This window comes from Phaenicophaeus curvirostris, chromosome 1 (genome assembly GCF_032191515.1).
Source record: "Phaenicophaeus curvirostris isolate KB17595 chromosome 1, BPBGC_Pcur_1.0, whole genome shotgun sequence".
NCBI classification, from domain to species: domain Eukaryota; kingdom Metazoa; phylum Chordata; class Aves; order Cuculiformes; family Cuculidae; genus Phaenicophaeus; species Phaenicophaeus curvirostris.
This window is the reverse complement of record NC_091392.1, coordinates 120073043-120099355: the sequence shown is the minus strand read 5'-3', so window position 1 is coordinate 120099355 and position 26313 is coordinate 120073043. Positions and strand designations below refer to the sequence as shown.

The following is a 26313-nucleotide window of genomic DNA, read 5'->3' as shown; positions in this document are numbered from 1 at the left end:
CCGAACACAACAGCGAAATATTAAACTTAGGTGCTTCCATCTCTCGTTTTACCCAGCACGACCGGGCTGAGAGCCTCCCGTTCCCCCGCAGGGCTTTGTCTGCGCAGCAGCGCCGGGACCGGGCTCGGTACACGGGCACCGCAGGGAAGAAAAAAAGTCTTTGGGAAGTTTGGGCTTTTTCCTCCTCCCCACCCTTTACCAACACCAAACAAACAAACACCTCGGTTTCTGCTAAACAATGCAGAAAAATCAGCCTCGCCCCGAAGTTTACGCCGGGTTTAGGGCGCTAACGTTTCTCCTTGCTGGGAAACACTTTCCCGAGCGCTTCTGGAAAGCCCTGGCGAGGCCTCGGTGACGAAAGGAGTATTAACGAGCACCTCAGTAAACGTCTCCACAACTCTCGTGTCCCAGCCTCACATCACCACCTCCTCCAGCCCTTGAGAAGAAATGCACGTCCAGGGCTGGCAGAGCCTCGGAAAACACCGGGAGAGAAAGATAAAAGGAAACACAATAGCAACGCTCGGCTTCTCCGTGAGAAATAAAAAAAAATAAAACAAAATTTTAAAAAAATATTACATTAAAAAAAGGAGATAATGGAAATAAAGTTGGCGGTGGCGTTGATGCCCCACCGGAGAGGAGGGCAGCCAGCGCCGGCCCTGCCTTCCCATCCCTCCTTCCCTGCCTGCCTTCCATCCCGGCGCTCCGCACCGAAACAAAGCAGGGAATCCAACTGCCATGCAGATGGGCGGCTATGAATTTTTTTGCTGCTGCTGCCGCTGCTTAGAGCTTTAATTATTCGTTCTTGATCCGTGGGACTACGACACGACACCGCCAAGGTTAAAATGCCCTGAACAGCTCTGAGCAGATGTGAACGAGTTGGCAGACGCGCAAATGAGGTCTGCCTCTAAGCATGATAACAAGTGACTAATACATTGCATATCGCTGAAAGAAAATTATTTTTCTCTAATTTGCATTAGCTTTTTTTCCCTCTCCTTTTTTTCTTTTTTTTTTTTCTTCGACGCCAGCGACATTCCCTCCTCAGAGGCAGCAGCATAATCCTGAAAATATTACTCCGTGACTTTAAAAGATTTGGAAGGAAGGCAGAGATTGCCAGTGTTTTGGCTATGCAGGCTTGTTTATCTTTCCGCCTTTGCTCCAAGGCAAAAGTAGTTTCGCAAGCAGTATTCTTGTAGAAAAATGGCACATGTCATATAAAACACCGGTTTATAGGAATTGATGCTAAAATTGTTGAATGACTATTGGCGCGCTTTCGCCACTAATAGCACAACGTAATCCATAAAGGACCAAGGGGACAGTCAAGGCCAAAAGAGAAAAAAAAAAATGGATTGACTGGAGAGAAAGAGATAAAGACAACACATCGACCAAAATTACAAAGAGGGGGGTGGGGGAGGAAATAGGCATCTCCTCTTCCTACCTGCTTTCTACCCCAGAGTCACCAAAAAGACAATAGTACATGGAGGTCACTTACTATATAAAACACAGAGATTCTCGTAGGTAGCAAAACTATGTCAGGGACAAATATAGGCCGGAACCCAGTTCTCCAAGTTCCCTCGACTTTCCAGAGGCTTTCGGAAAGGGCCGGGAGACCACTTTGGGTACTGTAGCAAACTCCAGGAACAGGCGGTATCTTGTATCCGACGCTCAAAAGGCAAACCGAGGGGCTTAGGTACAGAGGCTTTGAGGAGGGAATAGCCGCTTGGGCTATTTATGCAGGAGGAGGAGGAGGTTTTTTCACCGAGGACCTAGCTCCAGGAGCGCCTGCCCGTCCAGGTGATCTGGGCTGCCCATCCCAAGAGATAACAACTGCCGTCCCAAGAGATAACAACTCCCCCGCCAACACGTGCTCGGGAGGTAACCCCCGAGGCTCGGAGCCGGGCTGCCCTCTGCTCCCGCGGGGCCACCGGGATGCTCCCGGCCAAGTCCCGGCTGCCATCCCGCTTCCACCGGCGGGAGGGATTTCCCGAGCGCGGGGAGAGCCGCTCCTCCCGCAGCCTCGCCGCGGTCCTACAGCGGGGGAGGAGGAGAGAAGCGAGGAGGGGGAAGGAGCCGGGGGGGGGGGGCGGGGGGCGAGGCGGGGGGAGGCTTCTCTCCGCCCAGCGGCGTTTGCTCCAGCGCCGCCGCGGCCGGGGAGCGGGGCCGGGGCCCCCGGGTGCCCTGCGGGGCCGGGCGGTGCCTCCGGGAGCGGCCCCGGGGCTGCTCCGGCCCCGAGCAGGAGCTTTTGTGTGCGAGAGCCGGCGAGGCGCGGGCTCTTCGCGCTCCAACAGCTGTCACGTTATTTGCACTGGCTGTAAACAGCCTTTGCCTTCCCCCTCCTCGCACGGAGTTAAATCCAGACTAACAATCCCCAGTTAGAGATCAAACCAACAACAGCAGCATTGTGTCTGCCTTCATTGCTTTACCATCAACTACTGCAGCTGGTTTACTCGAAACAAGGAACACCCTCTACCCGCCTCCCACACACACACCGGGGCCAGAAACGTGCTTGTGCCCCGGGGTTGGTCAGGCGGAGCCTCGCTGCTCCAGGGGGATGCTCTGAATCGGGGGGGTGGAGGGATGCTCCAAACCGGGAGATGGGGGGGATGCTCTGAACCGGGGGGGTGGCGGGATGCTCCAAACCGGGAGATGGGGGGGATGCTCTGAACCGCGGGATCGAGGGATGCTCCAAACCGGGGTGGGGGGGGGGGGGATGCTCCGAACCGGGAGAAGATGTTCCACCAGCCCGATGCTGGCCGTGTCCCGAGCGCTTCAGGGCTCCCCTCGCAGCGAGGAGGGTGTTTTTCCAGCCCCGACCAAAAAGCCCTGTGGGAAGTCGAGCTCGGCTCCCGATTTGGCTTTTGGCAGCTGCGCAGCGGCACACGGCGTGTCCCGTCTCCGGGAAGGGACAGCCGGGTCCCCGCAGCCCCGGCAGCAGCACCAGGGCCGGTCCCGCAGCGAAGCTCCCACCGAGGGGCCCCTCGCCGGCCTTGCCCCGAGCCGTGACCCCGAGGCGGCCCCGGCACGGACCCGCTGCCACCTTCAGCCCTTTCCCTCGTAAGGGAAAGAAGAAGAAAGAAAAACCCCAATAAGCTAAGGCACAGTTCCAACTTTGCTGGCGATACAACCACAGGGTAGCAAAGGAGTGTGCTGCACACTCGCAGTGGGCCTTTTGTTGGGCACAGCTGGAATTTTCAGTGTAAATCCCCCGGCACCTCCTTCCCTGCGCTTACTTGATGTTGTATCTGCGGCAAAGTTAAAGGAGAGGTGGAATATGCTGAACAGAAGAGAGGGGAAAATAAAGCAACTCGAGGAAAACCTTTCCTCGCTTGGAGCTACCCGAAATGCGCATCAGTAAAGGAATATCATAACAGGGTGACTTTCTCTAAAATTCATGTACCGCACGAACTCCTGGAGCGGCCACAGGAGCTGGAAGCGCACTTGCTAGGTGCTTACATGCAGTCTGGGAGCCGGCACGAGCAAGGGGAAATAGCTGATTTTATTGGAAGCGCGTCTCCATCTTGGCGCAACTCCCGCCAAAGGGCAGTGCTCCCCAAGCAGGTAAAGGTGCTTCACACCAAGGCGATATGTCTCCAATCGACTTCCGAATCGGATTCACCTACAAGTGATGCCAGCGCATACTCGCGGGTCAGTATCATCGACTATTCATCGCCTATACGTAACTGGAAATCTGCTGGCCTGGTAAAAACCACCGCTAACAAAACAATGTCAGCAAAGGCTGCAACACACTCTTGTGAGAGACCAGCGATTCATGCCTACTGAGGCTCTTTCAGCACAAAGGCTTTTAGAGGAAGAAGAGAGAGAAGGGGGGGGGAAAAAGGAGGGAGGGCTCTCGTATTTCAGGGCTGCTGTCCCCTGGGAACCAAGAACCAAGTGTAGCTTCAATCAAATGCTGACTTCTCCTCCGGGAGCTCAGTAGGAAACCTGATCTCACTAGCTCATGCCTGCCTCCATGCATATAGCCTGGGTTTTCTTTCATACCAGCAATTTGTATAAAGAGTGGAGCCAATACAGTTTATTGCGAACGAGATCACACAGTAACAGATCTAGAGAGATATTTCTGTAGCTAAAATAAGACAACCTTCAGCCGCCTGCTCAGGGCAGGCCGTGCCGCAGCCACCCCCGGCTCCGCACGCACGGTTCCGCCGTGGGTGCCCCTGGCACGGCGCGGCGCAGCCTCCCACGCATCTCCCCAAGCCCTGCATCCTCCCTAGCTAGCTGGCAGCAGCCGCCCTGGGTTGGGTTTTTGTGCAATGCCAGGTTACACTTCCATTAAAACGCTTACCCTGGGAGATCACTTCCTGCCTCCAAGTATTGTTCCGGCTTCCCTTGCTGCTTGCAACTTTAGCCAGAGCTATTTCTCTCCTCGCTTACCGCTGCGTGGAGACCCCAGGAAGTATCCACCCCTGCTCGCCGGCCCTGGCACGGCAGAGCGCAGCACAGCACGGGAGGTCTGCTGGGAAAAGGCAGGCGAGTCCTCCTGGCAGAACTCAGCATAACTTCGCACCGGGCTGCTTAATTCTGCACGGGGCTTTGCTAATCCACTTTGTGCTTGACTACTGAAACGGGAGGGAAGGAAAACAGCGCACGGGGAGCACGACCAGGCCACAGCAAGGTAAGCAGGGGGTACCACAGCCTGTGGGAAGGGCTTCCTGCGACACCCAGCCCAGCCTCCTACAGCTGCGGGCAAGCCAGAGAGGCTTAGAGCGTAACCAGGCACGCCGGGGCGTGGGAGCAAAGGGGATTGCCCAGGGATCAGGGATCCCTGTAGGATCTCTCCATAGCCAGGAGCTTTCACATGGAGAAAGTTTGGCTCAGGGAGAGAATTTGCACTTAGAAAGAAGAGGAGCTCAGCCCACCACTTCCCGTGCCTTTAGGGAGTTCCCTGTGAAATTCAAGGAGAGCTGAGAATCCACCCCTGCAGCTTTGATTTCACTTCTCCATCCCTACCTGCCACCACGTGCAAATGCCGTACTCAAGCTGAGGCTAAATCAACCCCACAGCGCTCTCCCACCCCCTCCAGGAAACCCCTGACTGCAATGCCACCCCACCACTGGGGAGCCTGGGGAAAACACAGCAGCAGGTGAGGGACAAGCCGCCCCATGGCACCTGCTCCGTGCAAGCACAAGGACGCCCATTGCATTGCCCCAGGCATGAGGTCTGCTGCCTGTGCAAGTGCGTTCTCTCAGCTATCAACTGTGCCAGGCGCCAGCTACTCCGATACTCCCGTGGAGGAGGAGATCTGACTTCTACAACTGAGGATACAGGCCCGAATGTTTTGTAATATGCAAATACTCAGGCCCCTAGGTGAGGTATTCCTGAGCACTACATGAACGCCTGGGCTAAGAGCAAGAACTACTCTGGCTGAAAACGAAAAGCGAAACAAGCTTTTGAGAAAGAACGGGCTAGCTGGCAGCGCCGGCATACTGCAACCCACTACGGACCATCTGGAGGTGCCTGGGGAACAACCCCGGAAAGAGCTGTGCCAGTCCAGCTCCGGGCTGCGGGAGATTGCTTCGGGAGCAGCAGGAGCCGTGGAAAGGAGTGTGTTTGGCTGGGAGCACTCTGGTCCCTCCTGGCCAAGAAGCAGCCAAAGGAAGCACAATGCCAGGCTTTCCCGGTGCCGGCTCGGCAGCGCGGAGCCTCCCCCTTTCCCCAGCGCTCTATTGAACACACTCAGCTCTTTATACAAGCCATTCCCAGTGTGGCTGGTGGATTCTGCGCTTTCCACTTTAATTGTCTTATCCAAATAAAGCTTTGTTTTCCTTAGCACGACAATCCCAACATTCAGGCTGAGATTTTCATTGGACAGAGGAGATATTTTATTCTCTGATTGTTTAGAGAGTCGGGGCTTACACGGAACAGCCTCGGCTTGTGTGCCTCTGCTCACAATGGGGTCTTTGCAGCCCCGGTCTCCATCATGTAGATTAATTTTCTGGAGTGATCGGGATGAGAATCATTTTTCTCTGAATCTCATAGCTTTCCTAGTCTACCCCAGACTTTTACAAGTCTTTTAGGTTGCACCTAGACAATAAATTTAGTTTAATTTAGCTTCCGGTCTTTAATTTTAGCAGGTCTTCTTTTTGCATGCAAATCAATATGGCAATTACCATCTAAAAGCTCGCCCAGCCCCAGGTCAATGTAAATTGATCATTGTCCGCCTTCTACAAAATAACACCGGGAGTCTGTGGTGCATAATGAGATTATACTGGAAACTGTCTTTCAGATCACCAATTATATTTCATGCTGTCAGGATCTTCTCCAAGAGGACTTCCTTGCACATCTAATCACACGGCACCGAACCTCTTAGCTCATGAGGTGGTTTTGGGGTGCGAGGAGCACTTGCATGCGGAGCGGGGGTCCCAAATAATACAGACAACAGTTAAGGAAAACAGGCAGGCAGGTACTGAAGCGTGCTCTCACTCACTAACTTTTCCAGCAGTGGAGAGAAGAGAGGGAAAAAAAAATCTCCACTCGGCCAAGAACTGCTGTCCAGCAAACAAGGAAAAATGAATTCCCTGCTGGAAAGCAGCAGAACTTTCCTAAATCCACATTTGCCACGAGTTCTTGGCCTCCTCCTTTCCGTCCCCACCTCATCTGTTCAGCGATTCAGAGGCTCGCCGGCTGCCTGCTCCCTAGAAAACCTCCACAAAAGATGCGTTTTAGAAACCTCCACAGAAGATGTGTCCCCCCTGGGACAGATGCCTGCCCGCCACAGCCTCGGGACCCGGGAGGGTCGGGTTGGAGGGAAAGGTCGCTCCGGAGCAGCGACAGCACTGAGCCCCGGTCCCTGAAAGGACAGGAGGATTAACGGGAGCTGCTCAGGGAACTCCCCCTGCCTGCAGCCCGGGCGGCCGCTGCCTCCTGCACGCAAACACACACACACACGGAGCCAGCGAGAGCTGGGTAAAAAGGGTTATCCCGGCTCTCCCCTGCCAGCCAGCTCCGCTCCGCCGCTCAGGTTGTGTTGCAAAACCAAGAAAAGAGGGAAGCAGGCCCGCTCCGGCCATCAATTATTCCTAAAGCGACATCAGCCTGAGGAGGAAGTATTAAACTCGGCTTCACGCTGCTCTCTCTAAGCCCACACTAAAACGTGATCTATTTGTGGTGCTAGGGGGAAAGGTATCGTATCGCATATCACCTGCGCAACCCAACTACGCTGCAGAGCCCCAGCACGAGCCCTCATCTTTCTCAAGACGTACAGAAATCAGAATCCTCTTCTCCTCCGTGCCGAGCACTAATTTACTCCGAGCCCATTTAGTCACCGGGCACTGTAGCGGCTGGAGCTACGACCTGAGCTGCTGCAGCTCCTGGCTTGTCTTTGCAGGGGCCACTCACCGGTCAGAGTTGAGAGACCTTTTAAACGACAGCCACAGATTGCTAAGACCACTTTGGTATGCGCAGCTCTTATTATTTTGGGCTGCGGTGGCCTGGGTCCATTTTCTTTGCAAACGGAGACCTGAAAGCATGTCAACAACTTTGTGTGGTCTCCCAGCTGCACAGATCCACAAAGTTTGCTTGCGTGGACTGCACAGGAGCCCTTGGAGCTCAGATGCTTTGCCTCTGGCATCCCCGTTACGGGACGTTGGCTTCTTTATCAGCCTTAGAAACGGGGAATTATCACGGGGCAGGGGAGGAGCAGGGAAAAGGGACAACAATTCCCAAGTGCCTGAGAAGCTGCAGCTCTCAGCACATCACGGTAAAGACAGATACAGTGCGTGACACAGAGCCTGGATTGTCCACCAGCGCAGGAATAAAGCCAAGGCACCAGTATTGTTTCAAGACCCAGTCCATATTTGGGCATTCAGTTCACACGTTCTAAGTATTGCTTTAAATATTAGAATAGAGACATTTGCCAGTGTGGTTCATCATGCGCTCAAATGGGAGAAGTCATCGCTGGTCGGTCTCAGATTAATAGCTTGGTCTTGCTGGTCCTTTTTTTTTTTTTTTTTTTTTGATGGGGGGAGCAGAGGAGAGGGAAGCCCTGCTGGGGTCTGTTTGCACTGGTCTCTATTAGATATGCAACAAATCTGCCATTTCCGGCGTTGCTTCTATCTAATTAGAGATGTATTTAGATGTGACGTGTAAATAAGCGCTGGGCTGCCTGCTGCCCCGGCTGCGCGCTCTGCTCGGAGCGTTTCCAATAAGGCTGTAGCGCCCGGAACCGGGGGCTCAGACAAAGAGGAATGGGAATGGTCTGCGCTGCAGGCGAATCCGACAAACCCAGCTTTTATCTAGCGCTCTAAAGCCTTATAGCCGCTTTTAATCTGCGCCGCCCAGGCTCGGCACGCCACGATCGCGTCTCCTCCGCCGGGGACACCTCGGTACAAAGGGAATCGCACACGCACCCAGGAGCCGCCTGGGAAACCCACCCGAGCCCCCGCAGCGAGGTGTGCGGGGCCCCGCGGGCTCACAGACACCCCCGAGCAGGCACTCCGGGCCTCCGCCTGCACAGGCGCCGTCCAGGGAGATCCCGTGAGGGCCGGGAAGTTGACGGGACCTGCCGGCGGCCGCGGGAGCTCGCCCCCCCCCCCGCCGGGCCGGGAGCCTCCGCCGCGGGGTCCCCACCGCATCCTGCGGGAGGAGGAGGCACGGGGGGGGGCCGGGGGAGGCAGAGAGCAGCCGGGACACCGTGACACCGGGGCCAGCTCGCACTCAGGGCCCCGCCGAGCCCCAAGGGCTGCGCTGGCTCCGCTTACCCCCGGCTCCAAGCGCTCCTCGGAGTTTCCAGAGAGAGGAAACTCTGGGAACGAAATAATCTGGCGCTAGCCTCGTGAACTCTTTTCCTGTTGTGGGAAACAGCTCTTCTCAAGCCACTGGATGGACGGGGAGCGCCGGGGCCCGAGGCGCGCTGCCCCGGCCCCCCTCCCGCGTCCAGCAGCATCCCTGCCACTATTAGCTGCTCCCGCATCCTTCTAGGCCGGGGCAGCCGGCCGCCATCCCTTCTCGGCTTTAAGGGTTAACAACCACCGCCACCAAAAGAAAAAAAAAAAAGAAGAAAAAAAAAAAGAAAGAAAAAAATATCGCGGTGACCTTTTCCTCTCCGACTCCCCCACTTCTCCCTTTCAGGCTCCGGTTCCTGAGCTCGCAGGGAGCCTGAGCGGCTGTCTAGACCGATCTATCACAGACGGACAAACAATACCAGGAGAAACCCCTGCCCGGTCCCTCAGCCTCCGCCACTCACCTTAGAAATGGCGAGGAACAGAAAAGTGACCGCGATACAATCCTCCCCGGTGTATTTATAGCCTTCCACACAGCCCACCTTCATGCCTGACAAATGAGATTTTGTCTGCTCTCTCAGCGTACGCTCCAATAAACACACACACTTTTTTCTCTCTCCCTTTTTTTTGTTTTTTTTTTTGGTGCCTGTTTGTTTTTGGTAACATTCCGGGCTCGTCCCTCCGACCTCGGGGCTGGAAAGGACCCTCCACGCCCGTGCGGGGAGGCAGGTTCCATCCTTACCCGGGGCGGGAGGGGCTGGGCTGGGGGTGGGGGGGAAGGGGGGCGGGAAGTAAGAAGGATCCGGCCGCTCCTCCACACGCAACCTCCCAACCTGGAAACTTCAATGTCCGTATTCATCACGCCCCTTTCGCACCCAGCCCCCCTCACCCCGAGCGCTCCCGGGTCCCCGCCAGCCCTCCGGGTCGCGAATTAAGGAGGTGTGGATGCGGGGAGAGGAGCCGGAGGTCCGACGCTGCTGCAAAAGGCTGGGGAATAACTAATGAGCTGTGCAGCCCATTGATCCGGTGCATACTTCCTAATTAACTCTGAGTCACCTATTTGTGACAGCAATTCAAAGAGCTGCACCAGGGATAAACTGCAACCCCGGCGCGCGAAGGCAACCGGGGGGGGCGGGGGGTGAGGGAGGCGGCGGCACAAGGCTGGGGGAAAGAGGAATTTGCTCCTAATCCTCCTAAAAGCAATTAGGGTGAGCGCTGCGCTGGCTACCTCTCGAGAAGGGAAAAAAATAAAAAGAGGGGAAGATAAAAAAAAAAAAAAAGAAGGAAAAAAAAAAGCCACCCAGCGGCTCCGACAGCAGAACCGAAAGGAAATGAATCGGTGTGTCGCAAGCACCGGGCTCCAGCAGGCAGCACCAGCCTCTCGGGGCCGCGAGCAAGGAGGGAGCGCTCCGCACAAAGCTGCGGGAGAAGCGCGGGGGGCGGCGATCCGGGAGCCGCGGAGCCACCGCGGGGGGCGGGGGGGGGGGGGCGGGCGCTGTCCCCCCGGGGGACCGAGACCCCGCACCGCCCGCTCGGTTTCGCCCCCAGCTTTGTTCCCAAGCAGCCCCGGCGAGGCCACGGGGACGGCGCGGGAAGGAAAAAAATAAAAGTTAATGGAAACATTTGGAAAATCCGGGCTTTGCTACGGGGCTACGTGGTACAGGCTTCCCCCCCAACCCCCACACCCCCCCTCTTTTTTTTTTTAATACAAACACGAATACAAAAGCTGCAGGCTCCAAAGAGCAGATGAAAGCAATGAACGGAGTTTCTGGAAAAGATTCATTAGTGGGAATTAATGCTGCGAGGAGCTCCGAGGCGATACCATTAAAGCCAGTCCTCACACTTTGTCAGTTTTACACCGCTCACTACGGTCGGGGCTTTTTTTTTTTTTTCTGTCGGGGGAAAGGGGGAGGTGCTCCCCCCACACACACACACGCTCCCTCCGCGATCACGAAACCCCAGGATCCGACACACATCGCGGAAACGAGAGAGAGGGAGGAAAGGGGAAAGAAAGAAAAAAAAAAAAACACAACACACAGACATCGAGAAAGAGGAACGTGAACGCTCCGCAGCCTTCGCCCCCGGACTCGCTCCGCGAACATCAAATGCCTCATATGCTGCGCAGAGCCGCCCCATTTGGCCCCGGCTTCACAAAGCAGCCTCCGCTGCCTCCCCCCTCCCGGCCGGCCCCCTCCGGCCGGCCCTTTGATGCCAAGCCCCGAGCCTCCCTCCGGCTCGCTCTCCCGGCTCCAAACTACATTTTCGGGCTGGCTGAAGTTCCGCGTCCCGCCGGCACAAGCTCCGCGCACGGGAAAGCCCCGCGCCGCCAGCCCCACGTGCGCCGCGGCTCCCGCCCGCCCGGGCGGAGGGAACGGGGGGCGGAGAACGGCGCCCCGGGTGCTCCCGGTGACGGGACGGCAGCCCGGAGCCGGCCGGCCCCGCCGCTCACCTGCCCGCGGCGAGGAGCGCGGAGACGGGAGCTCCCGGTGCGGGGTCGGCACCGCCGCTCGTCGGGAGCCCCGGGAGCCCCGCACCGCCGCCTTCCCGACGGCAAAGCGCGACACCGACTGGAACGCCGCCGCTATCCCCCAACCCCCCTCCCCAAAAGGCGCACCGGAGCCGGCAGCGCGACCAGCAGCTTCCCCCGCTTCCCAAACGGGCATCTTCCCAACAAACTGCCTCCAAACTTCCCCGCCGCCGCCGCAGCCACCGGGAAGACCCCTCTCCTCCCGACCCTGCCCGGGTCCCGCCGCCCCAACTTTCCGCCGCGCCGAGGGGAACCCCCAGCGGGGCCGAGGGGAGCCCGGGGGTTGCCCGGTGGCCGGGGGGACCCGGCGCGGCTCCCCGCGCGGGCGGCGTTGGCGGAGCGGGGCACTGACCTTCGTGCCGCGGGGCTGCGGCGAGCGTGGTCCCCGCCGCGGGTCCCTCAGCGTCGCTCTCCCTCGCCCGGCTGCTCTCCCGGGAAAGGCAGCCCCGTCGGGGCGGGAGGGGAAGAGAGATGAGAAAAAGTTTTCCCGGTCGCGCTCCCGGTCTCCGGGGCTGCGTGCGCCGCGGCTCGGTCCGGGGAGCGGCTGCGGGCGGGGAGGGAGCCCGCGGGACGCGGAGGGGGGGGCGGTGGGCGGGAGCGCGGCCGGCGCCGCCGGGGCAGGTGCCCGCGGGGAGAGGCTTCGCTGCCGGGCTCGGCGGGCTCAGGGGCGGCAGCGGCAGCCCGCGATGCTCATTCCGGCTGCCGGCTCGGGTTCGGCAGCGCCATGTTGCTGGCTCGCTCCGGGCGAAGTTCCTGCGCTGGCGAGCGCGCCGCTCCCCGCATCTCGCCCGCGCCGCCGTCTCCCGTGCCCTGGCCGCCGCGGCTTTGTGTGTGTGTGTGTGGCTGGGGATTTAATTCTCCTCCTCCTGTTCTCCTCCTCTCTCTCTCTCTCTCTTTTTCTTCCTTCCCCCCCCGCCAACCCCCCCCCCCCAACCTCTTTAGTCCGCCGGGAAAGCCGCTCTTCCTCACCTTGCCGCTGGGAGACCGGGCTCCGTCTGCTGCACGCTGCGCTCCCCTCGCATCCCCCCTCCCTCTCTCCCTCCTCCTCCTCCTCCTCCTCCTCCAGCCACCGCCTCCCCTCCCTTCCCCTCCCCCCGGGCAGGCGCTGCACCGAGGGAGCCGCCGCCAGCAGCAGCGGCGGCAGCAGCAGCAGCGCCGCCACCGCTTTTTTCCCTCTGCAAGTTTCCCCCCTCCCCTGGCTGCGCTTCCCTACCCAGGCTGGGCTCTCCCTCCCTTGCCCTGACTAATTGATTCGCCGCCCCCAGCCGAGCGCCGGCTCCGCGCTTCGCCTCGCCCGCTGCCCCCGGCCGGCACAGGTCGCCGCGGCGCCCCGGGGGCCGCTCCGCATCCCGCGGGCGGGGAGAAGACGGCCGCCCCCTCGCACCCCCCCCCCCCCCGCCCCACCGATGCTCCCCTCGCTCGCTACCCAGAAGGCCAGCGGAGAACCGCAATTACCATAAAGCTCCGTTCGCTCGGCTCCGCCAAGCTGTCAAAACCCCAGCGGCGGCGGCGGCGCTGCCAGACATCGCTGCGAGGCTCCGCGCCGCCCCTCGCCGCCCCCGGGCCCTCCACCGGGCGCCCCGCGTTCCCTCCCCGCCCCACCGAGGCGCCCGGGATCCCCCCCGGCGGTGGAGCCCCCCGCCCCACCGGCCCCAGGTTCCCCCCCGGTGGCGCAAGGGCATCCCCTCCCCCGGGACCCGCCGCGGCCTCGCAGCTCTCCCGACCCCGACTCTCGCTCGCACCTTGCCACCCGCGAAGTGGGTTCCCCCCACCCCACGGCCCCGGGGCCCCTCTCTGGTCCCACCCGCCGCTCTCAACTTCTCGTGGTTCGCAGCTCGGCCGCGCCGATTTGTGTTTTTCTCACCCACCCCCCTCCCCTTTTCCCCCAGCCCGGTCCTTTTCTCCGGGCTCTGAATCGGGATGGAAAAAAAAAAAAAAAAAGCCACTCGTTTGTCAACGTCTGCATTGCGCGGGGCGGGGAGGGGCCTTATTAAAGCGCGTTTTCGCCTGATCCGGCTTTGGCAGCCCTGAACGCGGCTCGTACCGCGTGTGAGCGGTGTGGCAGCCCGGGCTGGGGAGGCGACCGAAGCGCCGTTTCCCCTCGCTGGCTTTAAGATTTCTGCCCGGGTCGAGCAGCCCTTTAATCTCCGGGTTGGTAGTTATCGGCTGCATCTATTTACTTTGGCAAGGCAACTTTTGGCTCGGCGAGCTCGAATCGTAAATTTCGCGTTCCTAACGCCCATCCTCTCCGATCCTCCCGGGTCTGGTCCCGCGGAGGCTCCCGGGGCCGCCCCGCACCTCCCCCCGCACCTCCCGGCGCCTTCCCCGGGGGAAGCGGGAGTTTTGCCACCTCAGCGCCGCCGGCGCCGCATGGAGCTGCTCTTCTCCGTGTGGGAGCGACCGCCAGCCAAACGCCAGGCGATTAACGCCGACAGTTCGCCCCGGGGGGGATTTTTAATCGCCACCTCCAAGACCCCAGCGCGAAAAAAAGGTTGCGGAGACGCTGGGAGCTGGCAGAGGCTTCCCTCGCCTAGAGCGCAGGGCGATGGGGATTCAGGATTGCCTGCCTGCTCTCCCTCGCTCTCGCCTATCTCCTAAGGTGGAAAAAGAGGAGTTCCCGAAAGCCGTCCCTAGAAACCTAACCCCACTTCCAAAAAAAAAAAATCCAGAAGTTTTTAATCGAGAATTTGGGAAACACTCGTGGGTCGCCAGATGCGGGCACACAGGGCGCATAACCCGCACACGCATGGGAGCCGGGTTGGCGTTTCATGAGGCTGCCCGTCACGGGGCTTCGGGTTTTCGCTACGACTCTCTTTAAAAAAAAAAAAAAAGAAAAAGACAAAAAAAACCCTCGTCCGTCCCAAAACAGAAGTGAAATATCCACCGCGTGAAACCCGAAACTCCGGCCGCAGCGCTCGGCTTCCTCGCAGGGGAGCGCGGCAGCCGGGATGTGCTCCCGGTTCCATCGTGCTCCCGCATCGGAAAAGGCTCCCACACGTTTCTTTAATCTCCCACAACAAGCCGAAGGACACCTGGCCTATTCCGCCGTCAAGCTATTTTTTATAAAGATGTTTTGGGGGTAGACATTAAAAGTTATTAGAGGGAACGCACGTGAGTTACAGGCACGCAGCTGGAGCAAAGGCCTCTGTTGTTTCCCTCCCGCTCCCTTTCCTAGGGAAAACCTCATTAGAATTGCTTCTTTCGGTAGGAAGGCAGAAGCAGCGCGTCTCCCGGCCGCAGCTTCACGGCGGCGTCGATGCGGGCTTTGTCTCTCCCGCAGCTCTGGATCCGCGGTGCCACCGGCATCCCCAGAGTCACCCGGTTCCCTTCCCCCGGGGTGCAGGCTCCGGATCACATGTGTGCGGGGCCGGGGGGGATGGAGACGAGGCGCTTTTTTTTTTTTTTTTTTTTAATACGTAACTAATGACTTCGAGTTATCTCGGGATAAACTCGCTTCGCTTTTCTTTTTAACCGTAGTTCAACTTTCTTTCTTTGCGAGCGCAGTTTCCTCCTCGGTGGCCGGGGAGGAACAGACCCGCGCTTGTTCGCCTCTGTGGCTTTTTTGTTCCCCGGGTCCCCGAGCTTCGCGGAGCTGGAGGCTCCAGGGTGAAGACATTGGGGCTTCAGTTCCCTCCTCGCCGCGGGTGCGGGCATCGCCGAGCTCCCCCTGGAAAATTCAGAGCGTGCTCTCGCCTCCCGGATTACCGGGCAACCTCCCCTCCCCAACCCCTCCCGGCCCGGAGGGAGCTGACCCCGTGGGTCAGGCCGCTGCACACTGTTCTCTCCCCGGGAGAGAAGGGGGGGAGCCCCCCTGCAGAGATGATGCTCAAGGGGGGTGCTCCCTGCCTGCTGCCTCTGCCTAGCCGGGCGAGGATGCTCTCGCGAAAAAAAAAAAAATAAAAAAAAAATAAAGAAAGGCTGCTCCGATAATGCTAAGTACTTAACCTCCTCGTAAAGACAAATCCATTGTTAATGGCAGAATGGGCTTCTCGCAGGAGGCTTCCAAGTGGGATGGCTTGACGCCGGCTCTCATTTACCTCCAGCGCCGCCTCTAATTAGAAGCCTCCCGCCACCTCCGGGCCGCACACCTCAGAAAGTTGGGGTTTAAGCCCCAGGAGCGGTGAGGCCGGGACCCTCCAGCCCTGCTCACCACACCACAACGTTCGCAGCGACCGGCTCCCCTCTCTCCCGTTTCCCGTGCCGGGAAACGGGAGAGAGGGGAGCCGGTCGCTGCGAAGGTAAAATGAATTAATGCGAGCGAGGTGCTCAGCCAGCCTGGTGATGAGTGCTAGGAAAAGCCTATAAATAACAGATCACTGTCCTAAGCTCTGAATTGCCCCGCTCGAGTGTGTCTTAAATCAGACCTTTATCGTTGCTTATTGTAAGGCCGTTTTTAATGGAAGTGCGAGAAATCTGAATAACAAAACAAGACGAGCCTCGCTTGGCGTTTATGCGGGGTCTCGCAGCGCTTTCAGACCTGACACGGTGCCAGCACATTGTTACACGGCCACGCAAAAACTCCCCGTGCAATCCAGGTGGGGGGGGTGGGGGGGGGTATGATTTCACTTCGTAGTTCAGGGCTACTCTGTTGACAAGAGATCCATTATTTTTCTCTCCCTCTCCCCAGAAGAGCCCGAGACGCGCTCGGTTCACGGACTCGGCGCCGCTATCTTTCTTACAAAGGCCAATGACAAATCGTCTCCGGGCCCCGCATCCCGGCGGTGGTGGTGGGGGGGGGGGGGTGGTCCCCGCATCCCCATCCCTCTCGGCATCCCCATCCCTCTCGGCATCCCAAGACGAGTCGAGGCTCGGCAGCCTCGAGTTTTAAACGTAACGCGGCGGCCGGGGGTGGGGAACCGCCATGGTTTGAAGGTGCGTTTGTGCCGAGACTGCAGCTTGTATGTTAATAATTGGACACAGTCGATGAATCACCTCCGTCCTCCTTCTGGTTCTGTTTTTGTGTTGTGTTTTGTTTCGGAGCGGGGGGGGTGGGGAGAGCGGCGGGGAGACGCTGCGGTGCCTCGGCGCTGAATACCAAGCGGTAAACACTGGGGTTATTCACTCCGCCCCAGAGGTGAGAGCGGAGCCCCCGCCGCCCTCCGCGCCCGCCGAGCGGGGGATTTGCGCCCCGGCTGGGAGCCCGGCAGCGGCTCGCCGGGGTGCTCCGTGTGAAATGAGAGCCTGCGACATCAAAGCGGCAGCGGAGCGGGGGCAGGGAGGGGCTCTCGGTGTGCACACGTGTGCACTTTGCCATAGAAAAGCCCCTAATTTTTGAAAACGTATCCTTTTTTTTTTTCTTTTTTTTTTTTCCCCTCCCCTTTCTCTCCCTGGCAGACACATTCTTTAGTCCTGTACTTAACACTTCACAGTGTTTTTAGCAATTAAGGCGAGAGGGGGGTGGGTATAAAGATAAGCCACTTTTTCGCCCTGCAAGTGTGAAAGATAAGATAACAGTAAGCTGGGGCAAAACGTCTGCTTGCGACCTCCCCCCAGCGATTCTGATCGGTCACCTCTTATCGCAGAAAATGTTCATTTCGAAAGCAGCTTCAAAAAAAAAAACATAAGGGAAAATAAAAGTATTTTCCGTTCAGAAATGCCATTTAAAACCTCGTCCTCGCTTCATCTCCCTCTGACTCCCCCTCCGCCGCCGCGGTACCTAAACCCCTCCCTAAACCCAGCAGCCCCCTCCCTGGGCGCCTCTCGGAAGCCAAATCCCGCAGGTAACGAGAGGATCGAAACCTGCCTGGCGCCCCGATGCCCCCCGGCCGTGCCTGCACGACGTGGCCGCCCTGCAGCCCCTCGGCGCCCCGAAAGCGGGCAGAGAGCTGCACTGGGTGAAGCAGAGGGAGAGCCGGGCTGCCTTTTCCCAGGTCGTTCCGCCGCAGCGCTTCCGACGGCACCGGGGCGGCGGGAGGCGGCGATGCTCCCCGTTTTCCCCCGCCCCAACCGCGCTGCAGGATCCGCCGTCAGCGGCTTCCGAGTCGCCTGACCGGACACCCCCGGGCCAGTTTCCTACCCCGGGTCCCGCGGGCAGGATGCAGGCTCCGCTCCTTCCCGGTCTCCGGGGCCTCCCCCCAGGCCCGGAGTTTCTCCCTTTCCCTCCTGGAGCCGTCGCCACCTGCGATAAGCCGGGATGTCGAGCAGCGAAGGCTTCGCGACGGCTCCCCGAGGGCAAGGCGCGGCCGCCCTGGGAGAGCTCCGGCACGGGCCTCCACGCAAGGCAGCGCGGAGCGAGTGGCGTGGGAGGGAGGGCGGGCGTCCCCTCGTCCCCAGGCGTCCCCAGGCAAAGCCACATCCAGGGCCCGTCGCACAGAGGGGACCCCACGCAGCCCCGAGGCGGTGGGGGGCTCAGCGGGGAGCCGAGACGGTGGAGGGGGAGCTTCGCCGCATCCCCCGTCTCCTCCTGCCGCCTTTCTCAGAAACTCGTCGGTGCCGCGCTCTCGAAGTGAGTGGGTCAGCAGCTGATGGCAAGGGGGGGGGAAAAAAAAAAAAAGAGACCGCGAGCGAGAGAAAAAAAAACCCCAACCACCCTCCCAAACCCTAGCCTGGCGCGATTACTCATCCCCAGAGTTCCCCTAAGTCAGAGAAACTTGGCCGAGTCCCAAGGCCGAGCCGTTAGCCCGGCCCGAGGCTCCCCGGGCAGCTCCCGCCGCGGGGCCGGGGCTGCGGGGCGCGGCGGGGGCGGGGGGACGCGCGTCCCCATCCATCCCCGGCGCTCTTCGCGCTCGGGTTATTGTGGAGCGTTTTATCTTCACAGTCACATCGGCAGCTAACGAAGCTCGGCGGCTGCAGCCCACACGACTTTGGTTCCCTGCATTTATCCTTCAATAAAAGCCGATTCCTTTATTAGAAACAGGAGACGTGTCTCCTACCGCCCCTATCAAATCCCAACTGGCAAGGCGCAGCCGACACCTCCCCCTCAGCCCCCCCCCCTGCCCGAGAGGGGCAGGCAGCACCACCCCACGGCCCACGCCCCCCCTTCCCCGGACCCCCCACCGCGAGCATCTCGCTCTCTTTCCCTCTCCAGCCCCCCCCAACGCTCAGGGGGGGCCCTCGCCCCCTTCCACCGGGCCGAGGCCCCCGTCCCCGAGATCCGCCCCCCCCCCCACCTCGGGCAGGAGCAGCCGAGGCCAGCCTGCCCCAGGCACCCCCCCTCCCCTCCCTTCCGCTAAATCCATCGCCCCCACCGGGCGCACCCACACGACTTTCGTTCCCCTGCATTTATCGTTCAATAAAAGTCGTTTCCTTTATTAGAAACAGAGGAGACGCTTCTCCCACCGCCCTCACCTCATGCCCCCTCCGCGGGCGCAGCCGGCTGCCCCCCCCCGCCCCCTTTTCCACATCGCCCCCCCCCCCACCCCCCGCCCCGCCGAGCGCCGCCCACCCCCCCACCCCCCTCGCTCCCACCACCGCCGCCCCCTAAAAATAACAATAACAGTAATAACAATAATAACAGCCGCCGTCCCCAGCAGCCGCGGCAGCTCCCCCCCCACCCCTCCTCCGCCGAGCCCAGCCACCCCCTCCCCTTCCCTCTCAAATCCCCCACCGCTCGGCGCAGCCCCCCCCGCCTCTCCCCAGGCGCAGCCAACGACCCAGCAAATCCCCTCGCCCGGCTCGGCTCGGCCCCCGCCCGCCCCGCAGCCCCCCCCCCCGCCTCCCCCCCGGGCACCGAGCGGGTCTGCGCGGCGGCTGCCGCTGCTGCTGCTGCTTGTGCGACTCCGATCGGAGCCGGGAAGGTTTCCCCGGGAGCGGCCGGGAAAGCCGGGGCTCGGGGGGTGCCCCCTCCTCCTTCTCCTCGGGGTGTTGGGGGGGGGGATCTCCGCGGCACGGAACGTGCCGCGGAGATCCCCCCCCCCAACACCCCGAGGAGAAGGAGGAGGAGGAGGAGGAGGGGGGGGCCGGGACGGAGCGCGCTCTGTATCGCATTAAATTAATCGCCCGGCTCCGGAGGAGGCAGGTGATTCTGCCAAACACAATGAGGGGTTTGAGCGCTGCGGAATAAAGCGCCGTGCCCGGGGGGCGGCCGTGCCCCCGGCTCCGCCGCGGGATCCTCGGATCCCGCCGCTCCCCGCGGGATGGATAAAGGGAAGGGCGTGGGGGGCAAGCGCCGAGCAGCCCCCCCGGGTGTGGGAAACGGAGGGGCTGCGGCTCTGCCCCCCATCATCATCATCATCCCCACCCCACCCCCCCACCATACACCTCCCGCCGTAGGGAGAGCGCAGCCCGTCGGTGCGAACGGGGCCCCCGGGTGCAGGCGGCGGCTGGCGTTGTTTTTCCTCGGAGAGCGGAGGAGGAGGAGAAGGAAATCTCCGGGTTTTTAATGAGGGGGTGCAGCAGGGCTGAGCGCTGGGATTACACGGCGCGGAGACAGCGCTGCGGGCTGTGTGCGAGCGCGGGGCTGGCAGTCTCCGCCCGTCTGCCTGCTAATCGCACGTTTTCCGCTGTTAAAAAAGAAACCGAGACGCTGTGGCCGAGCCCAGCGCTGTCTCTGTGACTGTGACATGAAAAGATGGCGCTCTCTCCCCTCCCCCAGCCTCCCTCTCGGCTTACACTTCCTCCCCGACAGCTTTTGCCTTCCAGTTTTTTAAAGCCCTCTCTTCTCCCTTCCTTCCCCCGGCCGGATCCCACCGGCTTCCCAGCCGATCGGGGGGTCCCTCGGTTGCGATGCTTTTTTTTTTTTTTTGTTTGTTTTTAATCTCTACCTCGCTATTTTCGCCTCTCCCTTTTCTCGGAAACCTCGATCTCGCTCTCTTTATGTCTCGCTCTCTCGTGAACTTCTGCTGCTAAACGGGAGGCAGTTTGCAAGAGCCGGGATGGGGGGATGAAGAAAAAGCGGGGAGGGGGTTACTCAGCCGCTTCTCGCCCCCCTCCGTCTGATTTCCTCCCTCTCCCCCGAGGCAGCGGGAGCAGGAAAGCGGCTGGATCGGGGTGTATCCCTAACTACGGGGGGGGGAAAAGGCAGGAAGGAGGCTGCTGCCGCGGCCGTCGGGGGGAGCCGCGCTGGGAGGGAGGCATCCCCATCGCGGGGCTTTGCCTCTCCAGAAATGTTTTACGGTGCTGCGGGTGATCCCAGCTCCCGGAGCGGGTCAGCGGGACCAGCCACGGCCCCAATCCGAGGCAGGAGGGCCCTTTCACCGCCTTCTACCTCACTCCCCGCGTTCATTAGCAGACCGCTCCAAGTGGCAAGTTGGGATTCCCCCCTTCTTTCTTTTTTTTTTTGTTTTGATTTTTTTTTTAAGCCTGCAAATTAAATTCAGTACCCGCTCTCTCCTAGTTTAGTGTCACGGTAACTGCACTTAGCGCTGGGGCGCTGCTCGCCGGGGATGCATGAAGGCCTCGGAGATTACCCGCAGGCTCCTGCTCGGACTTTTCTCTGCCAGTAGCGAGTTGCGAGGGGCTGCCGAGGACTCTGCACGATCCCCTGTGCTTTCGTGGTGTCCTGCTGCCGGCCAGCCACTCTGAACCCGGGCCAGCGACTCTTGGCTGGGAGGTCAGGGCGGCAGCGGCTCCCTGCGCACCCGCGGAGCTGTTTGCGTAAGGATTTGCATTGCGGGAGGACAGGTATTTTTTCCTCCCCGTGGATGGATGGTAAAAATGCAAAATTAGCGCCGCTGTTTCTAGGCAGAGACGCTGCGATTATGTGATCTCGCCGAACCTGTCGGTTGTGCTTTCTGGAGCAGCAGGGAAACCGGACACCTTTATCAATCAATGACTCCCGGAGCCGTTCTCCCGGGCGCTCGCCGTGTTTATCGCCATCTAACCCCCGGCAGCCGTGTGGCAGCCCTTGCCCTGCCCGGGTGATGCCCGTGAGGCTGCCTGTGCCTCCGGGAATTGCCTGGCCTCGTCGCGTAGGAGCGGGCACGCGCGGTGGCCCTACCCGACGTGTCCTTTCTCCAGCATCTACTTCATCTGTTCGTTATCAGGGGACTGCGCATGGAGCGACTGAGCCTAGAGAGTTGTCCGCTTGGTCATTGGGCACTGGCACAGGCTGCCCAGGGAGGTGGTTGAGTCACCCTCCCTGGAGGTGTTTAAGGCACGGGTGGACGAGGTGCTGAGGGGCATGGTTTAGTGTTTGATAGGAATGGTTGGACTCGATGATTCGGTGGGTCTCTTCCAACCTGGTTATTCTATGATTCTATGATTGATTTCTGGTTCCAAGGCACTCTGTTCTAGCACTGGCTACAGCTGCGGGGTATTTCGCAGCTGGTCTTTCGCCTAGACAAATATCAGCGAGAATGTGAGCGTTATTAGCCACATAAATAAATCATTAACGTGCACGCAAATGTTATTTTAGCATAAGTTCCAAGGAGAAAACCTCCCGGTGGGCCAGGACGGAGAGGCTCCGTCGGAGGGGTCAGCATCCCAGCATCCCGCTCCCCCCCCCCTCCCCGCCTCATTCCCGGCTCGGAGCCGGGAAAGGAGAGAGGCACGGATTGAACATTAACAGGGCCGGCCCGCGGGGCCTCGCCTCGCAGACCTTTGTCTGCTCTCCCGAGGCCGGGCGGGGGCCGGCGGCCGCTTTTCTCGGCGAACGCGACGGCGCTAATCAGATTAGCGGCTGATGCCGCGCCGGAGCCCTCCCGGCCGAGCACCCCCGCGCCTCGTTAAGGCCGAGCCCCCTCCAGAAAGCACCTTGGCTTCCCCCGGCCTCCCGCGAAGCGCTGGCTGCCTGCCCCCTCCCCTCCCCGTCCGTGCCCGGTGCCGGGAGCGGCCGCCGCCGCCCGCCCTGCCCCGCGGAATCCCGCGGGTGCCAGCAGAGCCCGGGAGCGCTGCCAAGCCGGGAGCGCTTTGATATTCCGCACCGCCGCGGCTTCTCCCCTCGCCGCCGCCGCTGCGAATCACGCACACGCGAGGCTGCTCCGGCACCCTCCGGGATGAACACCGAGCGCGTTTCGCGGGGCTCCCAAAGTAAATATTGTATCGGAGAAGCGGGGCCGCGCTGGAAAGCTGGAATCTTCCACTTTTTTTTTTTTTTTTTTTTTGCACTTAGCAACCGAGGGAAGCGTTGTGCGCTCCCTCCCCGAGCCGGGCTCGGTGTGATTTACTTTCTGGTTGCGATGCAGATATTCGCTTGTCAGTTCAAGGGCAGGACGGGAACCGTGCAAGCGGAGTCTTGCGAGTGAAAACCTCTCATTTACGAGGTTCTGCTCCACCACCAAAAGCCACCCTCCAGCACCTTTGTTCTGCACGCAGCTGCTTTCATCCCCCCGCTCTCGCCCCGGCCGCGTCTCCATCCGACCCTTCTTCCCACGTCTCATTCCTCAGATGGATTCCCAGTCTTTTCCCGACTGACCCTGGGGGAGGCGGCGGGTGGGGAGAGAGGGGAGGGGGCCGAGGGGGAGGGAGACCGGGAGAGGCTGATGATGAATGACAAGGCAAATGATAAGAGCCGAAGCGACAGCAAAAGCAAACAGAAGCGGTCTCTGCTCTCTCGCAGGGCCCAGCCGCGAGAGTTGTGCCTGTGCCATGAGAGCGGGGTTGGCCTCCGCAGGCTTCTCCCGGGCGAGATAAACACATTTCGGTCACGTGGCGAGCCTGCACGGTGCCGCGCTCCCATTTGCCTTCCCCGCTCGCTTTTCACAGCAACGTGCCACCCGCCAGCCAGCTCCCAGCCTAACCTCTCCTCCCTGGCTCCCGGCCACTCGCCCGGGATTTCCCTTTGCACTTTTTTTTTTTTTTTTTTTTTTTTTTTGCGGGGAGAAGCCGCAGGTCCCCCGGGTTTGGCCGCACCCCGACCCGGGGCTTGGCCTGGGCCGGGTCCAGCTGCGGACCGAGACCGGGGAGCGGAGTTTAGGGGCTGCTCCCGGCTTAGGGCTGAGGCAGGAGCCGGCTGAACCCGAGCCGAGGCCCGGGGACAGCGCGGTGTCCCCGCTGGGCTCTCACTGGGGGATCCAGGTGCGGGCGGAGCCGGCTCGGGGGCAGCTCCGCGAACGACGGCTCCGCGGAGAGGCCGGGGGTGGTGGGGGGAGCTTGGCCGGGGTTACCCGCTGCGAGCCGCCGTCTTCGCCGCTTTAAAATGGCCGAAAAGGGTGTCCCCGGGCATCCCCTCCCCGGCGGCGGCCGCGGCGAGCCCGGGGACGGGAACAATGAGCGCGGTGGGTGCCTCCCCGCCGCGGGGGGAGCGGGGGGGCTGGAGCCGGCCGAGCGCTCCCCCTTCCCCCGCCCGGCAGAGCGTGCCGATTAATCCCTTTATCCCCGCTCGCCGGTGGCGGGGCAGCCGCCGGGCCCGGAGCCACCCGCCCGGGCGACGCGCCGGCCCCGCGGCGCAGATGTCGCCGGGTGCGGGGAGATGGGGAGCCCGTCCCCGCCGGCACCGCCCCGGGATCCCCGCTTTTCGCAGCCCCCGAGAGCTCCCTCCCTGCCGTCGGGCTCCGGAGCATCCCGGGCCCCGCACCCCCGCTCCCGGGGCCGGCCTCGCCGTCTCCCCGCGGGGCACGGGCTGCGGGGCGAGGCGAAGAAATCCGGCAATTATGCAAATATCCGGGACGCTCTCCCCTTTGATCCCAACTTCCTCGGAACGGACCCTTCTCGTGGAGCACGAAAACGCCTCTCGGACGCGTGAAGTGACCGAGGGAGCCGCTGTCGTCCCCTTTTGTTCCCCGCGCTCCCCGGGAAGAGGGAAGGAGGAGAAGGGCTCCCGGGGGAGCGGCCCTGCCCGCCGGTTGTCATGGCGAGGCCAAGCGCCTTCCCGAGCTACGTGCGACCGACAGCTCCGAGCCCCTCTCGGCTCCCGGGTCACCGCTCCCCCCTCTACGTGCCTCGGCCCCCCGGCTCCCTGCCCGCACGGAAAACTCTGCGGGGCTTGGAAAGGGAGGGAGAGGGGCACGATCCCCCCCGCCCCCCTCCCCCCGGCGGGAGCGCGGGCCCCCGGAGGCTTCAAACTCCGTGTTTTGCTGTGCTCTGAGCTTCCCACCGCTCGTCTCGCTCCTGAGAACCGAGACTAACGAGGCGCTGAACGCACCGGGGGTTTCGGATGCCCACGCGGCCCTGGATGGGATTTTCAAGACTCCCGAGAGCCGCGGCTGGGATTTTTTTATCTGCCCCCCCATTCGAAGAGATACCGAGAAAGTTTGTGCTGCCTCGAAAACTACTCCTCCGGTGTCAGGAAAACACGCAGAGCGTTTGCTGGAGGCCATTTTATGCAACCTCGGGAAGGTTAATCGCCTGTATAATTTCAGGAATACCAGGTGTCTCCTCGATACCTTTTCCCCTTTCCCTGCCCTTCATTCAGGCAAGCCAGGAGCTCCGCAGGCCAAGCTCTCCTCCCACAGACAATGGATTCCCACCTATCCCAGGGGCCTGCGCTCGGAAACTGGGGGGCTTTCTCCCTCTTCTGCTGATGGACGGAGCAGGGAGAAAGGCTGCAACCTATCTGGGAGACGAAGGAGGGAACGGACTAAGGGGGTTGCCCTGAGAACGTGGATTGCTTCTTTTATTTCGCTGGAATTTGCAGTTTCATCTACAGAAGCATCGGTAGATGCAGCATTAATGAAATCGAGCCGCTGCACAAGAAAAAAAAAAAAAGCTGAGCAAACAGGAGAAGGAGAACTATTTGAACTGTTTTTAAAACGCTGACATGTTTGTTTATAGCTGCTTAACTCTGGTGCCTAACAAGCTCTTGGAAAAGAAGTTTTATTAATGAAAACAAAAAGGCAATCCCCCTGCTTGCTTACAATTAAACGATGACAGCTTATAATGCATTCCTTCAAGACCTCCAGTAATATTTGGGCTCAGGGGGCTTGAAATACCTAATTCACAGAGTTTTTAAACCCAGATTGGACAGTTATGATCAGCTGGTCTGACCTGCTACATATCATGGGCCCATGAATTTCAGCCAGACATTCTTGTATCAGACTCATAAATTCTGGCTGAGCTTTTAACCTGGCATCCAATCTTGCTCTGAAGACTTCTAAGCAACGGAAAACCCACCGCTTGCCTCAGTTGTTCCAGTGGTTATGTCCCCTCACAGGTTTAAAAAAAAAATGCACCTATTTCTGCTCAGAATTCATAGAGCTTCATTTTCCAACATAGGATCTCATTATGCCTTTGTCTGCCACATTAAAGACATCTCTACTATCAGAAATCTCCCCATAGAGACACTTAGGGCACTTAAAGACTATGATCAAACCAAGTCATAGCCTCTGCTTGGATAAATTAATAGATGGGATTTCTTTAGTCTTCTGCAATAAGACGCGATTCCCGTACCTTGAATCACTCTTGCAGCTCTTCTCTGATCCCGCATTAATTTGCCAATACACTTGCAGCATGCAAACACCACAACAGAGCTGGACACTGTATTCCAGCAATGATCTCATTCATGTCGGAAGTGTTAATGGCATCATTAAGTTTACTTGTTTAAAACCCTATGCAGATTACCTTTATAGATAGCCTTGACAATACTGACTTTATTAAAACCCCATTTAAAAAGTCACCTGTCTTCACGCAGACTAGTGCTGTTCATCAAATTCACAATGCTGAGCATTGGTTGACCACACTGTAGAAGTAGCTCAGTTTTTCTTACTGTTTTTTTTTTTCAGTGCTCCAGCAGCTCTAGCCTTCAGCATGGCTTCGTATTTTTTTTCCTTTTGTCTGCAAGAAGCAACTGCTGCATATTCTCACAATGGCACTAGTCCTGCCTGTGCACTAACAGAGACGTGTGGGCAGAGCTCCACTACACAATTCCCTCTTTTCCCTCTTCCTCTCACACAGTGCCAAAGCCCCAATTGAGATCCATCAAGACTCAAAGCAGCCCGGTCCTCTTGGTAGCCATGGTTGGGCTCAGTTTTGAGACACTCCTCCCCAGACAGCTCACAGACAGCTTGCATGAGGGCTTCTTCATCCGCAGCAAACAGTCATAGAATCACCACCACCAGGTTGGAAAAGACCCACCGGATCATCGAGTCCAACCATTCCTATCAATCACTAACCCATGCCCCTCAGCACCTCGTCCACCTGTGCCTTAAACACCTCCAGGGAAGGTGACACAACCACCTCCCTGGGCAGCCTGTTCCAGTCCCCAATGACCCTTTCTGTGAAAAATTTTTTCCTAAT

The 26313-nt window shown here is 59.8% G+C and overlaps 2 protein-coding genes across 6 annotated transcripts in view; one reads left to right on the top strand and one right to left on the bottom strand.

The window, feature by feature from the left end:
* The window catches only part of BCOR (BCL6 corepressor), a 59508-nt gene extending 47261 nt beyond the window's left edge, over positions 1-12247 (bottom strand). For all 5 annotated transcript variants that reach the window (XM_069873341.1, XM_069873359.1, XM_069873377.1 and 2 more), the window contains exon 1: positions 12232-12247. The gene's annotated coding sequence lies outside the window, so the exon portion shown is untranslated. The remainder of the gene's footprint in view (positions 1-12231) is intronic.
* LOC138719025 (collagen alpha-1(I) chain-like) lies at positions 10944-18434 on the top strand. The gene is made up of 7 exons (XM_069853918.1): positions 10944-12089; positions 12329-12443; positions 12528-13019; positions 15890-15989; positions 16243-16303; positions 16983-17707; positions 18290-18434. Exons 1-7 carry the CDS (start codon positions 10944-10946, stop codon positions 18432-18434), a joined length of 2784 nt encoding a protein of 927 aa, XP_069710019.1.
* Positions 18435-26313: the final 7879 nt, after the last annotated feature.

Coding starts and splice junctions, on each gene's coding strand:
- LOC138719025 (XM_069853918.1), top strand. CDS start 10,944: ATGCCAAGCCCCGAGCCTCCCTCCGGCTCGCTCTCCCGGCTCCAAACT. Junction 12,090..12,328: donor GCCCTGGCCGCCGCGGCTTT/GTGTGTGTGTGT, acceptor CTCCTCCTCCAG/CCACCGCCTCCCCTCCCTTC. Junction 15,990..16,242: donor CCCGCATCCCGGCGGTGGTG/GTGGGGGGGGGG, acceptor TTTGTTTCGGAG/CGGGGGGGGTGGGGAGAGCG.